The sequence below is a fragment of the Chaetodon trifascialis genome, chromosome 2 (genome assembly GCF_039877785.1).
Source record: "Chaetodon trifascialis isolate fChaTrf1 chromosome 2, fChaTrf1.hap1, whole genome shotgun sequence".
NCBI lineage: Eukaryota > Metazoa > Chordata > Actinopteri > Chaetodontiformes > Chaetodontidae > Chaetodon > Chaetodon trifascialis.
In genome coordinates this window covers 20,207,210-20,223,692 of record NC_092057.1, presented here as the reverse complement: position 1 = coordinate 20,223,692, position 16,483 = coordinate 20,207,210, and the positions used below count along the sequence as shown (strand labels likewise).

At 41.5% G+C, this 16,483-nt stretch overlaps 3 protein-coding genes across 3 annotated transcripts; 1 reads left to right on the top strand and 2 right to left on the bottom strand.

Annotated features, from left to right (window-relative positions):
• Positions 1–2,214: 2,214 nt before the first annotated feature.
• On the bottom strand, positions 2,215–5,647 carry pane1 (proliferation associated nuclear element). Its single transcript, XM_070986058.1, has 6 exons — positions 5,480–5,647; positions 4,693–4,769; positions 4,046–4,144; positions 3,425–3,504; positions 3,170–3,261; positions 2,215–2,609 (listed from the first exon to the last, which is right to left on the bottom strand). Exons 1-6 carry the CDS (start codon positions 5,534–5,536, stop codon positions 2,460–2,462), a joined length of 555 nt encoding a protein of 184 aa, XP_070842159.1. The 5' UTR covers positions 5,537–5,647; the 3' UTR covers positions 2,215–2,459.
• Positions 5,648–6,115: 468 nt separating this feature from the next.
• LOC139342640 (putative RNA-binding protein Luc7-like 2) lies at positions 6,116–13,569 on the bottom strand. The gene is made up of 10 exons (XM_070979856.1): positions 12,965–13,569; positions 12,378–12,472; positions 10,787–10,885; positions 9,742–9,852; positions 9,438–9,581; positions 8,926–9,102; positions 8,610–8,788; positions 8,488–8,517; positions 8,231–8,386; positions 6,116–7,318 (listed from the first exon to the last, which is right to left on the bottom strand). The coding sequence occupies exons 1-10, from the start codon at positions 13,023–13,025 to the stop codon at positions 7,084–7,086; spliced, it is 1,287 nt and encodes a 428-aa protein (XP_070835957.1). The 5' UTR covers positions 13,026–13,569; the 3' UTR covers positions 6,116–7,083.
• A 762-nt stretch (positions 13,570–14,331) lies between these two features.
• Positions 14,332–16,408, top strand: LOC139342651 (essential MCU regulator, mitochondrial-like). The gene is made up of 3 exons (XM_070979867.1): positions 14,332–14,508; positions 15,825–15,983; positions 16,167–16,408. The coding sequence occupies exons 1-2, from the start codon at positions 14,350–14,352 to the stop codon at positions 15,960–15,962; spliced, it is 297 nt and encodes a 98-aa protein (XP_070835968.1). The 5' UTR covers positions 14,332–14,349; the 3' UTR covers positions 15,963–15,983; positions 16,167–16,408.
• The last annotated feature ends 75 nt before the right edge of the window (positions 16,409–16,483 follow it).

Below are 16,483 nucleotides of genomic sequence, written 5' to 3'. Positions count from 1 at the left end.
GTCAGCAAGCATGCACCATACCAGCACCCTGAAACTGAGGCCGCAATTTTAACAGTATTATTTCCACCTGTTTCCTCTCTGTATCAAACTGTCTTCTGTGAAAAAAGGTCTGCAGAAATGTGCATGAAACCGGCATCTGTGTGTTCTTCAGTTCTAGCATGCGCAAGCATAGCAAGATATATTATAGTATATAAGTGATCTGCACTTTAGGGGAAAACACACCATTACTCAGGGATCCCCAAGTTAATTTCAGCCTTTTTAAAAAGACCTTTTTACCACTTAGAATAAAATTTCTCGTAAACTACAACACCATACTGGCCAAAGTATGATGGGGATATCAGAAAATCAATATAGATTAAAATTTGATAAAACATTTTAGAATTCTTAAATAATTCATATTTAGTACAGACTAGCTTTGTGAAGTGTGTGTACATGCTCTGTTAACATAAAATGAAAAAGATGCTATTTATTAGCCCCCACCCTCTTCATGGTCTCACAAAGTACCTGTTGGTCAAAAACAAAAACAGGCATAGCATGCAGGGTCAGAAAGTGCGGCGTGTCAGTGAGTGCCGTTTGACACATGAGCCGACAGTCCTCATTGCTCTGCTCCCCCGGCTGTAATCTGCTCACCCAGGTTCTTGAGCTCAGCCAACTTTTAGTGTTTGTTAATAACTTAGCTAACAAGGCTGCATGAAGCTAAGGAAGAAGCTCAGTTAAGGATGAATGGAGCCAGGATTGGTGATATACGCTATCTTGTTGCTTCCACAAGTGAAAGTAGCCGTGGTCTCAATCTTGAAAATTTATTTTTAAATATTGCCCTAATTTTGTCATTTGAAGAATGTGACTGATTTCCAGATCCAAACCACCTCTGCTTGAAGAGTTGGTGCAGAGCCACAGTTTGCTGGCTGATTCACAGGCTGCCCTACGGGTGAAGCAATTTCTTTACTTTTACTAGCAGTTTCTGCTGTGCAGTTTTACCTGCTGCTGTTGCGTGAAGAGCTTTGCTGCGCACAGAACTGTGCATCAGGTGCCTGCTGCTGGCAGGCTGCAGCACACACAACGTCTTTTACACTCTTCAAATGGGAGTCCAAAGCCATTAAGTCCCAGCATGCCGAACTTTAAAAGATTTTCAGCACAGACAGCACTGGGCCTCACAGTCATTGTCTGCGCTCAAGGATGCCACTCAGAGTCAAAACCAGACTTGCTGATTCTGAAGCGAGGAGCTAACGTTACCATGTTTGTAGCAAGATGCAGAGGATTTTTTGTCCTTAAGACTGAGTGCTTTTTGGCAGAGCTCATACACACTCCAGTCAAGAGCGTAAGGCAATGCACTAATGTAAACTGTACGTGTAGTGTCCATCCAAGTCAGACCGAACAGAGTAAATTCTACACATTTGACAGGTATTTTTGACATTATGGTATTAATTTAATCCTATGAAAGAAAAAATGTTTTGAGAATACTAAATTCAAAGCTAGGTGCTCAGAGAGGCTCTCTGGTGCGTGTGTGTGTGTGTGTGTGTGTGTGTGTGTGTGTGTGTGTGTGTGTGTGTGTGTGTGTGTGTGTCTGTGAGGGAGCGTCAACGTGAAGCCACAGCCCTGGGACACATTCAGTCAGAGCGCACCATTTTGCTGTGGTTTCTAAGAACCATGAATAAGAGGATGTTTCCTCACAAAAGGCTTTGATTTATCTCGTTTGGTGGGTGTGTCAGAGGTGTCACCCAATCAGCAGCAAAGTGTATGTAAATCCTACATTAAAAAGCAACACATGTGCATAATACAACAGACTGTTCAGCGTATCACCGTTTCTTCTTAAATACATGTTTTGCTGTGTTTTGTTGGGGCTGAACACGACCCTGTTGTTTATCATGGGATCATCATGAAGGGAAAGAATGCACTCTGGTGGTCCCTCTACAGCAGGCAGTCATTGTGCCAAAACTGAAAAATACTAAGCAGAGGATTCACAAAAAATAGCGTTAACTCCTGTGAATGATCTCGATTTCATTATTATTATTTTTAATATGTATAAATCTAATGATGTAAGCAAGTCCCACACTGTTCTCTTTATGTTAGCATTGGCCTTGCAAGATTCAGGATGATTTAAAACAGTACATGGTCATGTTGATCCATTTTAAACCCATGAAGAGCCGGTGTTTAGAAATTTTCAATATTAACATTTGCATTGATGTGTTTCATCACAGTACACTCGTATAATTTAGTTTACACCTCAAAACATCATGAAGTGTGCAGTACGTCTTTAATACTTTAAGGACTCGGCGGGTAGCCTATGATTGCAGGGACACAGACAGAAAGGAAAAAGTCAAAGCGTAAACATGCAATGTCAAATGATTAGTGGAAGTCACATGCTCAGGTAGCTGGAGTCCAGCTGCATTGGTCTACTACAAATAAATATATACATGAAAGTCAGAGAGAGATCCCCTTAGAGAAAACAGCCAGAGGAGTTAATCAAAGTTCTGCTGGTCAATGTCTGTGGGCACAGTACAGCGAGTCAGGTTGGACAGGTAGAGAGCAGTCGCCATGGGAACAAGGCCGGCTGCCACCTTCAGGATTGTCAGCAGCCGTTCTGTAGCGTTGGTCAAACCATCCGGTGTCTGCAGGGAAAAAACATTACACGAGAGTGTTTTTACAGAAACAGCACAGGGACCCCAAGAAACACTGAGCCACAGTTCAGCTATGTCACTACAGGGTGGATGAAGAGCTGAATGAGACATGAAAAAAGGCAAAATGTGCTGATTCCAGCTTCTCTAATGTAAAGACTTGATGCTTTTCCGTTTCATACATGAGAGTAAATTGAATATCTTTGGGCTTTGGCTTTGGGAAATTATAACAGTATTTCTTTAAATATAATTTTGACAGACAAAATGATTAATTGAGAAAATAATTTGCATATTAGTCAATGATAAAAATGATAATTAGTTGCAGCTCTAATATCTAACATTACTACCTAATGTAATAATTAATTCAGACTTCTCAAACATCCTAAAGCCTGTTTTTGGAGACTGATTCAATGATTTTTAAGATTTTTAAGGCCTTTAGATTTCCTGCTCCCAAAATCTATGACCTGCCCTCACACTTCATTGCAGTGCTACAAGAATTTGTCTCTGAAATTATGTCTTTTGTCCCTTAAATTCTGTGAGAAATTGGCACAAACCTGATCCTCTGCAAACAGCAAAGGGCAGTGGAGGGATGTAGCCAGCTTCCTGACAGCGTCCAGGCGCGCTGTGGGGACCGAAGTGTTACGAGCTACAAGAGACAGATGCACAAGAGGGCAGCTAAAAGCAGGTCATTTTTCAACAAAATGCAGAGTAATTTCATCCTCTTTGCTCCCATTTTGTCTTCCTTTATGTGATTTAAAGAACTGAGGGCAGCAAACAAATACTTAAATAATTTAACCCATTGCCGTTACCATTAGTGACCATGAAGCAGACTTTTCCAAGGAAATATCCAGGGTCCAAATATTTCAGGGAAGCTTCTGCTGACTGGAAACTATGACAAAACAAAATAATACATACATCACAGAATGAATTAGTATAACAGTTAATTATTGACAGTTAATGAATATTTGGAGATCACACTCATTTTTACTCTTAAAACACGCAATATAAAGACCAAATCAAGTGAGAGAACCAGTCGTCCTTTCCTACATGATGACAATCAGCCCTTGTACTTTAATAGTAGTGTATGGTCGTACTAGTACACTGAGTCTGTGTCTGGGTTTTTAAAGGGTTTGGCAGCAAGATGAAAAGAAGAAAACACATTTTGTAACAAAGAAGCACAGTGGATGCCATGCTACTGAGTTCAAATGTCTATAATTATCAAATAACAGATGAGATTTTACACTAATATATGTGATTTAAAGCAGAGAAATAAATACTTCTTGATGCACAAAATACAGCTGTGAATTCTTGACATATAAGCAGGATTCAAGGTGTTTTATTTAGACAAACAAAATTAGAATACAAAGTAGATATTTCACCTGAGTTCAAGAGGTTTGAAAAGACATACAGGTGAACGATTTGAAGGTTACCTGAGCTCTGAGGTCAGGTTGATGATAAACACCACCAGGTCTATCCGCGGCCGACTCTCTTCATTCTCCATGGGCAGAGGCAGACTCTTAGCAAGCCTCCTGATTGGTGCAAGAAACAAGATTGCTGTCAGGCTGAACATGATCACCAGTGTGTAAATAGAGGGGGTAATCCTGTATTGACGACACATCATGTGGGATGGATGAATAGATGAAACATTTTTTTATGACTTGTGTGTGTTCATGTCATCTGGCAGCTCAATATGGCTGTATAAGATTTAAAAATACTGTGCATATAACACTACATATGTATTATTAAGCTGTATTATTAAGTACCAATTTGGATATTGGAGCCTTAGGAAAAAGCTTTCCAGTCACAATTATGACTCAATGTGAACATAATTTACCAGTTGGAAACTGGTAATTACAATAACTCTGATTATACAATGAATGCAGCAACAGCTGAGCTGAAGCCTCAATTTTAAAGTATGCAACACCTCCTCTTGTTGATTATACAGTGTTTTTAATACTGTATTTATGAAACAAGTCTAGCTTCAAATAACAGAACAGCAGATGTTTCCAGTTGTGTGCTTAATGACCATTTCCTAAAACCGGCAGCTGCTGTCAGTAGTTCGGACAGCAGTACTCACACATTCACAGTAACAGCGGTCTCCTCCACCAGAGCAGCTGCTAAACTCTGCTGAAACTGCTCCTCGCTCTCCACCAGCTGGAGGAAAAACACTCCAAGTCAGCACAAAATCTTTGTACAGTAACACACCCCCATGAAATAGAAGTACAAAAGAATACTCTAAACTCAGTCTGAAGATGGACTGCATCGATACAGATGAAGCTGTATTTTAGAAAACATACATACTTGAACATGAGGCAGAAAGCACTCAAGAGTCCTGCATTGACGCGAGTACTGAGCTGGTGCTGGTACTTTACTTCAGTGTTTACATTGAGTGTAACTTGTTTCTACTCCACAACATTTCAAAGAGAAATTATTTTTGATTCTATGCGACGACAACATACACCTTCTTTAAATATAATGTACTGGTGTTAACAGAAAAGATATCAGATGTCACTTGGATCAGGTACAACATTAAAATGTTGCACCTGTACTTACATTAATGCTTGTAAGTATTATGCTTTTGTTTTGAAACTTTGAGCTACTGCACCAGGGCGAGCTTCATGAGACTTAAGTGAAGTGCTTTAAACCTGAATATGTCGTTATATCAGAGAGGACATATATCTTACAATGACCTTCAAATATTGTAAAAGTGGTTTGTTTAAAAAATAGGTCTTTGTTTCGGGTAGAAAGTAAAGTATTTACTTCACTCTTAGCTTACCCCGAGAGCAGCTACAACAGCTTATCGTCCATAAACCCCAAACACATTGTAGCTGTCAATGGCGAAAGCTAAGAAAACACAAACTCACCAAGATGTTCGCTGTGTTCAAACCAGGCAGCTTACTAAACGGTTTCAATAACGACATCCTGAGAGAGACATTAAAACGGTATCAGTTTGGACAATTCAGTGATTCTATCCAGTGTGGAATCTTTCATGTTTATTCGCGCTTCTTTTCCGAACGTGCGCCTGACGTCATGATGTCTTCCCTTCACAGGCAGGGGACGTCATGACGTTTACCGTACATACACAGTTACTTTCTGCCCCCTACTGGCCGCTAAGTGCTTTACAATGCACTCTTCATGATGTGACAGGTACAGGTTGTATCTTTAGAGAAGAATGTCCCACCGGCAATCCAGCGCTCCACAGATAATTATGAGCTAAAAATGAATCACAGCAGCATGTAAGCAGGTCTGACTGTGGGTCAGTGACTCATTGGCAGGGCAGGTAAGCACACGCCTGAGCTATGACACACCTGTGATTTCATTGTAGGAAACAGACAATTTACATAAAACTAAACGGCCAGCAAGAAAACCTTTTTTCTTCCAAAACAATTAAAAAAAAAGTTTGTTTTTGTTTTATGTATGTATGTGCAGTGTCATTAAAGCTAAAAGGAGAGGGAAAACGGATCCTCTGGTTACAGAAAAGCTCTTGTAACAGTTTTGTTGTGTCACAAATATAAGATGCCTAATTTTATTTTACTGGCTGCAAACTGTATGCATCAACACATGGTGAAGTTGAAGAGAAATCTGTGTAAACACATCATCTTTGAATGGAAGCAGAAAATTTTATTCACTTAATGGCGGCACAGCAAAGTAGGTTCCCCCCGTACATCCAGGTTGTATCACAGCAAATAGGACACAAGTCCCTGTGCCTTCCGAGTGTCAGTAGGTAAAGAGGCACGTCATCTATATGTATTCACGTCAGAGAACTGAGCGCAAATATGTGGATGACTTCTTTCAGGGAGGCGAGTGAGTTTATTTTCAAAGTAGGAGCTCATCACTGCATCCTGATTTAAGGGTAGGCTCGGGGATGCGTATCAGATTTTCCAAATGAGATTGTTATGGCTTGAAGGCAGTGGATAAAACACAAACATCAGAAGTGCCTCCAGTCATTTCAAACATTACTGCAACAGTTATGCCACATTAATGAGTCCAACCCGTGTAAATGAATCCACATTGACGAAACGGATGAACATTTAAGGTCCAACTAATGATAAAAAAACAGCACTTCATGTGAGTAAAATAAACAGACTTAAAGCAAGGCTGCTGTCTGTCCACTCACTCATCCCTCCATCGCTGTCAAAATAACTGTACATAAGATCAACAAGATGGCATAAAAATGACTATACTGCTTCCGGGTCACACTAGTCCCACAATTCAGAGTCTTAAAAAAGTTGGTTTTGTAAGTTTCCTTGACCGCCACCACTGAAGTTGTTCCCTCATCCCCAGGTTAAATTTCCACCATGCACCCCTGCTAATGTACATGCGAATGTACATGTCCCACTTTTAACATGAACGCACATACAAAGCCGACACACACACACACGCTCTCTCACCAACACACTCATCTCTCCATGCCCCTTTGACTAAACAATATATCCAAATCAAAGACTTCGGAGGTCTCCCCTCCTGTTCATATCTCCCCAGACTCTCGCTCCTCGGAGCTGGAGCGTCGGTCGCGCTCGTATGACAGGGATCTCTCTCGTTCCCTGCCTCTGGCTGTGTCCGCCGAGGGGGAATTCTCCCTATTCTCCCTGTCCTCCCAGTCTTTGTACTCTGCCCTGTCATCACGCCATCCCTCTCCACATTTATCCTGGGATGGTGAGCGCTCTCTTTCACGGGTGTGAGATGATCTGTCTCTGGGGGACCTGAGGAAAAACCAACAGCAACAGCATTTTGTTTTAAGGACCATCATGAAGGCAGATTGCAACCAACTGAACAGCCCTGCCTCAGGAACATGGTGGACTCAGTGGAAGAGGACTCACTCCCTTTGTAGATAAAAAGGACATATTCTAAGGTAACAAAAACACAATTCTTATCTTCAGGTGAATCAGCACTAATAAAAAACACAGCTATGGATATTATATTCTGCCAATAGATCTTCCTAAATCCTACACACTTGCACACTGGACCTTTAAAACATCATGAAAAGTAAACTTCCAGCACAAGATTCAACACTTGATGTCCTTGGGTGTTGACATTTGTTTTTACATATGAAGCATCTTTGAAGTTTTAGAATGAGCCTTCAAATGTCTAACAAAATCCTCAGTTTGAATGAAGTGATGAAAAAATCTTTAAGTCTTCTTTTTCCAATCAGTTTCATCGACATAAACACATGTAGGCATTCAGTGAATTTTAACTTTTTGACTTTGCAACACTCTGGAGTTATTGGAAACTGGATCTTGTGAGTCCAAAAAACAATCCCACGCAGGCACCACTGAAATCTAATGTTTTTTTTTAATGCAGAAGAAACCAGTGACAGTTGATGACCTTAAGGACTCATCGGTTATTTATAGCTGTTCTGTCGATCGACTGATTGATTCATTGTTTCAATGCTAAATTAATGTCTAAGAACCTGAATGAAGTCTTGCTCGAAGCCGATTCCATTTTGTACTGCATGTCTGCACTAAGTCAACAAATTTCTATTCATATCAAATATTAACTGATTAACCAGCTTTATCACTTTCTATTGACTTTGCCTGCATTCACCTGGTTCTCAGACCACCACTCCTGTCCTCACAACGCTTCTTGTGAGTTTCAGTGGTGGAAAAATGCCATACCTCTTCCTTTTGCGCCTGTGAGAGTGGGAGCGTGAGCGATGCCTGTCCTTGTGTCGATGTTTCCGCTCTCTCTCACGATCCCGATCTCCACCTTCTTCTCTGGAACGGGAGGAGCGGTGGCGTCTTGAACGATGGGAAGACGAGCTGCCTCCATCCCTGCAAAGATGATTTTATTGAGAAAAAGGTTCTTAGGCTTGAATTTATCGGTCAGGTACGCCTCTGAAAAAGACGAAACTCAAAAATCAAAGTAAACGTACCTGTATCGGTCTGCGCTTCTAGATCTTGACCTAAGGCAGGAATACAAGTCAGTTTGCATTTCCTGATGAAAATGAGCTTTTCTTTGCACACCTGTAAGAGTGGAAGTGAGGCTGTTTCTTACCTCCTTCGCTCCCTCTCCCTATCTCGTTCTCTCTCCCATTCTCGCTCTCTTTCGCGTTCTCGTTCCCGCTCTCGTTCTCGCTCCCGCTCGATCTCCCACTGCCGCTCCCTTTCATCTTCTTTTTCACGTTCCTCTCGTCTTCTCATCCGCATTCTTTCTTGTTTCTCTATGACTGCTTTCTGCATGAAACAATTATAGCAGGAAAGTGAGAATTACTAACAGCTGATTATGTTTTACTTTCCGTGCAATACCAAATAACAGAAACAGAACTGAAACTTCATGCAAATCATGGTTCTGTACATGCCGGTCCTCTTACTCTGAGCTTTTCAAGCTTCTCGCGGATTTCAATGAAGCCGAGATGCAGTTTGCCCCCAAAGTGGTCAGCTAGACGACGATCGTTGTCATGAAGACCCAAGTAGGCAGAGCACACCTCGCACACCCGTAGCTTTTGTTGTTGAAAGCTGGAGGCTGGCATCGAGTTTCTGTACACATCCTGAAAGAATTGTTATGAGGCTATGAGGACAGAGCAAAGGAACTCAAGACACACCATAAAAAACAAATATATATTTCACTAAGCCTTCACGATAGACCCAAACTTCAGTGTAATGGGGGAAATGTTGGGAAATACGACTGCAAATGGATGGAGAATTAATTCAATGTTTTCCCTTCCTGATTTCAGTCATTAGCTGTTTTGAGAGGAGACTGTGAGTTTAACTGCCTTTGGTTACAGTTAAGTCACAGAATGTGATGAGTCACTGATGACATCACTGTTGATGTTATCAGTAAACTATACACGAGTCACAACAAAGCATTTATTTAAGTTCTGACCTCTGCTTCTTTCTTCAGAGCGCGGGTCTTCTCCACCATTTCCAGCAACTGCTGGGCTTCATCTACATTCCCCTCGCTCCCGAGCTGCTCGGCCCGTGCCAGCATCTTCCCGATCTCTTCGTTCAGCTCATGGACACGTTCTGCCTTTTCGTGGCAGAGGAAAAGGAGATGTAAAAAAATGAGCCCCAAGCTTACTTGGCACAGATTCTTGACAGACAGACGGTGAATTATTCCCTTGAAGAATAAAGCATTCCCTAAAACCTGTTAATAATCTCATTAGCAATGTTAACAGTGAGTTTGTCACCTTTGCAGCCACTTCAGCGCTGATCTCATCCTGCGTCTCAGCTAGTCTCTTCTTGGCCAGCTCAGTCCTGCGGTCGCAGTCAGCAATGAAAGACTGAAGGTGTTCAGCAGCCTGTGAGAAAACATGAGATAAATTACCTTTTGAGTGTGTGAAATATAAACTTAAACTCTCAGTCACCCTTATGCAGTCAGTTACAATTCAACATCACCACTTAGACCGAACTCTGATATTTTTGGATATGAGAGTAACACAAGTGAAAAGCCAGAGTGTGTCTCACTTGTAAGCTGGACTCCTACCCTAGTCAAGTCTCGGCCATCAGTTTCATTTTTCAACCCATCTTCTGCAAGCACCACATCATCAGGTGAACCGTATAAGAGATGACAACCATCAAGAAGAAAGCAGGATGGTTGTCATCTCATTTACACTTTACACAGTCTGAATTAATTTACTGTCATCCAACCTGCAATCCCTGGTGTGACAGGAAAGCAGCCTTGTTAAGTGGCATAACTAAACTGTGCATGACTGATTAATAACTGGTATTGTTTGAACATCTCCAAGATGAGGTTGGGAAGATAGTCAGGATATGTACTATTAGGCTTTGCAGACACTGATACCAAAAATAGAACTGTGAGGATTAAAAATAAAATGCTGTGTCGGTGTTGTTACAATTATGGGTGAGAAAATGAAATATGATAAATGAAATCCAACTCAAGTGATATATGTGAGTTCTAAAACACTGCGCAGTATATATAATACCACGAGGAAAGACTTTACAAGCCTGCATTGTGATGACTGTGAGGTAAAAAGCAGAATTACATTGTTTATGTTACAAAGAAGTCAAACAGGAATCTGCACTTGCAAGTGTTTCACTGCTGAACAAGCACACCAAAGCCAAGCTGCTACATCGTGTTCCTGAAGTCGAGCTACAACCGATGATCATTTTATTATCTATCAATCTGTCCGTTATTTTCTCATTTAACTGATTAGTTGTTTGTTGTGTGTGTGTGTGTGTGTGTGTGTGTGTGAGACAGAGAGAGAGACTCACATCAAGTTCGAAGAAGTACTCCTGCTCCTTAGAGGCAATCTCGTAGTCTGCTCGGAGAGCCAAGTCATGAACTTTCATACACTCTCCCAGGTCCATTCTCTACAGAAATCAGAGAGACATCAATGAACTGTGCTGATATGCTTCATCATTCCACTCACCTTGAGATTTGTCAAACCCATAATTTCCTAATGTCAATATGTCATCATGTTTTGGAGCATTGACTATTGCTTTACTGCATCCATATTATCTGGTTATCTTCAGTGCAGTCAAAGTATTGAGAAAACAAGCAGTGACTTTGAGGTTAAAGTGCTGACTCTCAGTTTTAACTTCACATAAGATGCATCGTGCTGGAGCTGGAGCCCTTTTAATATACAGTCTCCCAACGTTAACATAAAGTAATTGGACACATTAAAAGCTACATTCAATCGTTTACAGCCGAAATCTGGCTTCGGTCCATGACCCAAACATCAGCTCACAGTAATGTTGGGCAGTACGATGGTATATACCGTGTAACAGTAGAAATGTGTCCACCGATTTGGCAAGACTGTTTTCACTGCAGGAGCCGTATTTACACACTGTCATTCACTGTGTATGCACAGCTACCCTGCTACAAAACGAGTGAGTGTGTTGATAACACTGCACGTGGTGTTGCTGCTTTATACTCTTTTCTGTTGGCCTGTATATCGCTTTCCACTCATTCACTGACATTGTGGATACATCCAAATACATGCAGTATTTGTATCCAAGCAAAAACCATCATTATTACGGGTGAGTCCTCTTCCTGCACAATCTACCCAGATGCCACCCCCCACTTAACTAAACAGATTATTTCCCATAAGTGAGAATGCATCTGAAAGGGCAACTCTGGACAATGTCCGGAGTTAATATAAGGACACGGCTTTAGCATCTCTGCTATATATTCAGGGCGGGCAGGGCGATATAGCAATCCAGCAGCTGCCCTGCAAGGTCGTGTTATTTGGGCAGCAGGACTGCTTACCACGTTCTCAACGAGAGAGTGACAGTTGGTGGCGATAATGCAACTCTGTCATATCTCTGTTGTTCTTATGCTGAATCTTAAAGCTTGCATTTTGGAAGAAAGTTAGTTTTATCGTTTCAAGCCTTTTGTTTTAAACCACGACATGAAATGACATTGAGCATGATAGAAGACTTTGGCCAAATTGCCGAGCCTTAGCTGACAGTACCATTCCTTGCTCTGTCAGGCAGTGTACTGCCTGACAGAGCAGCTTTCTGGGCTTTTTGCCCTCTGTGTGATCTTAAGACTGTGAAACATCAAACTCAAATGGAAAGCAGTCTCTTGGTAGTCTTGTATACATGTTTTCAACCACTGACCTGAAGCATTGGTCCTTTAATAGAAGACAATGTTTAACAAAAGATGAGTCCTATGCTACTCACACAATGTAAATGTGCTCACCTTAAAAGCTCATAGTCAGCACTTTCAGCTTATAGTCAGTGTATCATTGTAAGCTCACTGTGCAGACCCCAAACCACTGACAACTATTCTGACACTTTCTGGCTGTAGTCTACATGGTACATGATAATAATCTCTATGTGTGGGTGTGTGTATACTCACAGTGCCAGACAGAATGTCGTGTGGACATGAATCCAAAAGGTGACTTTTGCAGACTCGTTCATCTGTGAATTTGATTCTCTGTCTCATGGTATCTCCTTAAAACAAGAAAACCAGAACAACAGGCAGATACATTAGCTTGTAATTTAACACGTTCGTCAGACAGCCCCCCAACTCAAACATGTACGATACATATAAAATCATTGAGGTACGGAATTTCGATGAATGAGTCATACATCTGTAAAGTTAACTGCGCGATTGAGTCTGATAACATGACAACATCTGGTGGCAAGAAACGGAGCCACGAGGAGAAGAGCATTCCGACCACGACTAAACAGGATGCTAAAATGTTATAAGTATTTGTAAAAAATACGCAGCACTGTCCGCAACAACTTAACTTGCTATGTAAACACAAACTCAAAAACAACAGGTAGCTAGCCGGCTGGCTATCCTCATGTTAGCTAGCTTGGTTTGCAAAGCATGCCACACTGTCTCTGTCCGGCAGACTGATTAGCTTTCCGGCTAACGCTAGCAACAACACAAACTCATGTCCCAATTTAATCCGACACCGATCGGCCCGCTGTGCTCACCGTCTCTCCCCGTCCCCATCAGCTGGTCCAGCATCGCTCGCATCTGTGCCTGGGCCGACATGTTTCTGAGTGTTTAGCTAACGCTGTGAGAGTCACTCTCGCCAGTCAGTCCTCACACATGCAGCCTCAACTGCAGGCCTCGTTGGCTCCTCCACCACCACAACGGACAACTTTTCCCACAAGGAGAAAAGGCTCGAGTCCCGCTGAGCCAGCGAGCGGGTTGTGTGTGACGCTAGCACAATTTGCTGGTTATCACAGCACTTTCACAACAGCTAAATGTGACTTTGTAACGGTGGATGACTTCGGGTCGGTTCAGCAAGTGCAACGTCTGTTTAAAAACTGCTGGAGTCTCCTGGTCGTGTCGTGTGCCGAGTTGAGAGGGCGGTGACTGAATGTAGACAGGGCGTTTTGTTGGTTTACTAAAATCGTACCGAAATAAGTAACCAACTCTAATGAAACATATTATCTAACTGTATTTCTGGCCGGTTAACGAGAAGTTGGCAAGTTTATTCAACGTCCCTCTTCCGTCTTCCCACTTCCTCACCACGCGCGTAGCCGCGGAGCGCGCTCACATGCCTCCGCCTCGAGGAAGTGCTGCAGTTCGCGCGCTGGTCGGTTTGGTGACGTTACATCTCCCTGCCAAAATGTCCGGAAACAAATAATTTGGCCCACACTCAAAACAACTGTGGAGCAAATCGTCATTTCTCGCTGATAATATCTACCATCGTTTTCTACTACTTTCGGGGAAAAAAATATATATATATATATATATATATGTGTGTGTGTGTGTGTGCGTGTGTGTGTGTGTGTGTGTGCGTGTGTGTGTGTGTGTGTGTGTGTGTGTGTGTGTGTGTGTGTGTGTGTGTGTGTGTGTGTGTGTGTGTGTGTGTGAAATAAATTTCGACATAAATACAATACAGCACTTTATCTTATGGAGAACAAAATTTGAAATGAATTTGATGTAATTAGAACTTTAAGATGAACTTCTTTTAATGGACCACATTGAGTCCATGTCTTGTACAAATTTTGCACCATGTTTTTTTACTTTGTTTTATGCTGTGGTGGCTTTTGTTGTTCCATTTTTTGTAAATAAATAACGTTTTAATTTTTTTTTTCATATATTACACAACAGTCGTTGACCTCCTAACTCGTCCTTAACTACGTAAATTTGACAAGGAAGTCAAAGCTGTCACAAATATCTAAGTTACACGACACAGAGTTTCATTTGCAGTACATACAACTGATTATTGCAAAGTATGCATCAAAATTCCACAGTAAGCGATTGTTCATGTTTTTTTGTCAAACGTCCAAACACGCCCATAAAAGTCATCTCAGTCCCACCCAGGGAAACGTCCCACCCTGCTCACCGCATATACAGGAAAAAAATGGCGACGAGTATACTGCGGCTCCCACTGCGACTGCCCAAAAATATGGGCATAATGAGCCGTAACACCGGCTTGAAAACATCTAACATATCGAGGGCGACTCAAAATAGGACCGCAGTATCAACGGCGTCAGGGGCAATCTTACCCAAACCGGATAAAGTGAGTTTTATTCTGCCTTGGTTACCGACTGAAAACCGACGACAAATATGACTGACATCGTAGGAGGGATTTAACCCTGAATTGACACGTACCATGGCGAATAGAAATACAGAATACGTGCTCAGTTCGTCAAGACAGCCAATTAACGTATGTTTACGCGAACGCAGAGGGACTTTGAGGAAGTAAATTAGTCAATTCAAGGCTGGATTAAAGTGTGTATTTAATGAACAATTGAAAGAACATATATTAGAAGATGTGCTTTTGGTGAATTGTTTTGTGTTATGCGTAACAATTTTACACATCTTGGAGTGCAACGTTGTCGAGACAGGAAAGGTCGAGGGAAATGCAGGATATGTTTATATTACATTACATTATGTAGTAATTCGATTAATTTCAATAAGCCAAACACAATGACACAGCAATGCACCCTTACATCTGAATATGCAGGCCTATTCGGAGTTGTTTGTTTTTTGTTTTTTTTCTCTCCTAATGTGTGTGTCAAGTAGACTATATTGTACAGAGACCAAACGGATAATCCCAATTAGCCTCTTTACCTTTTCTCAGACAATTCAGTATAACCGTAAAGAAAACCTAAAAATCCCTATAAAGGTTGTAGCCAAGGAATGAACAGAAAAGCAGTATTTAAAGAATTGCTGCACTCATGGCTGGGTCAACCTGCTGTGGTGCAAAAATGAGCTTACAGGCACATATTAAGCCCACATTCCCTCCACTGTCTGTGCAAGCTTTCTGCCTGTGTGTGCTGGAATGCTGCCTGCTCCAGGACTGGCTGCAGGTGGTGTGATTAAGCACATTAATGTAGGAAGAGGTACTGACTGAGATCATGAAGGCCTTTAAACTAGATTTTGACACAGGCCATCTTCAAAACAGGGCTTCAAGTTACTAATTATAAACTAGGACCCGCTATAAAGCCCCAGTTATGACAGTTGATATTGTGCGTTAATTCAGAGCTTTTCAAAGAAAAATACTTTGATGTAGTAGTAGATAATCACCTTCTTAACCAGAAAATTTATGGAAATTCAGTACACATTTTGGCCTGCTGCAAACAAATTTAGGCTTTGTTGCACCCAGTGTCTACTGAATCCAGCTGTTTTGTGGCTGCTGGAGATTGTCCGCTCTGCTATAGTCTCTTTGAAGATTTTTTTTAAATTTATTTAGCTTGCCCATAATCACAAATCTGAACCAAAATATCCTGGAGCAAACTGAGTGGGCGATTAATCTTGTCACTAATCTGAACATGTTCGTGTGTCTAAACGTAATTTTCATGTCGCTTGACTACTCCTCCTCATGTTTTCCAGACACCATTTGGTCTTTTCCGCATGGCAGTTGTGGTGGTGCCTTTCCTGTACGTGGGAACTCTGATCAGCAAGAACTTTGCTGCTCTCTTGGAGGAGCATGACATCTTTGTCCCTGAGGACGACGATGACGACGACTGAGCTAATTTCAGAAAATAGATGGTAAAGTCAAAGTGTACATTAACCGCGCCTTATTTAACCTTTAAACAGTTTCTTGGACCTTTTGCTCTTATCCATGTCTAATGGGTGTGTCAGCTACATGTCAAAGGGTGGAGTTTGTGTTTGCAGTGATGACAAATGGTAATAGTATGAAGGAGGTGACCTTTTCTTTATTTCCATCCACAGGGTGCATACCAGCTGGCACAAGGAAGATAAAGAAAGATGGGGCATCCTTTTACCTCCTCCCATCTCCTTCCTCTCTCTGCTGCTGTTTATGTTGTTTTCACTGAATTCATTTTTTGGAAATCTCATATCATGTGAGGCTATCAGATCTACCTGTGACGCCCTCACTCTTGTTTGCATGTTTGTGTATGTGACTCAATAAACAGAGTCAATTCCAAATGCATTAAAATGTTATTTAATGTGAACAGTCTTTGCATTTTGTTTTTTAAGTACACAATCATTGCTTTAATTTTTATTGTGACTTTCCTAAATCATGTGAG

What these genes read in the sequence shown, in the direction of transcription:
- pane1 (XM_070986058.1), bottom strand. Translation starts at nt 5,536, where the DNA reads ATGTCGTTATTGAAACCGTTTAGTAAGCTGCCTGGTTTGAACACAGCG. An exon ending in TGAACACAGCGAACATCTTG is followed by an intron (nt 4,770 to 5,479) that starts GTGAGTTTGTGT and finishes TTTTTCCTCCAG; the next exon opens with CTGGTGGAGAGCGAGGAGCA. An exon ending in AACCTGACCTCAGAGCTCAG is followed by an intron (nt 3,505 to 4,045) that starts GTAACCTTCAAA and finishes GTTTTGTCATAG; the next exon opens with TTTCCAGTCAGCAGAAGCTT.
- LOC139342640 (XM_070979856.1), bottom strand. Translation starts at nt 13,025, where the DNA reads ATGTCGGCCCAGGCACAGATGCGAGCGATGCTGGACCAGCTGATGGGG. An exon ending in CTCTGAAGAAAGAAGCAGAG is followed by an intron (nt 9,103 to 9,437) that starts GTCAGAACTTAA and finishes CAATTCTTTCAG; the next exon opens with GATGTGTACAGAAACTCGAT. An exon ending in AGAAGCGCAGACCGATACAG is followed by an intron (nt 8,387 to 8,487) that starts GTACGTTTACTT and finishes TCATCTTTGCAG; the next exon opens with GGATGGAGGCAGCTCGTCTT.
- LOC139342651 (XM_070979867.1), top strand. Translation starts at nt 14,350, where the DNA reads ATGGCGACGAGTATACTGCGGCTCCCACTGCGACTGCCCAAAAATATG. An exon ending in TCTTACCCAAACCGGATAAA is followed by an intron (nt 14,509 to 15,824) that starts GTGAGTTTTATT and finishes CATGTTTTCCAG; the next exon opens with ACACCATTTGGTCTTTTCCG.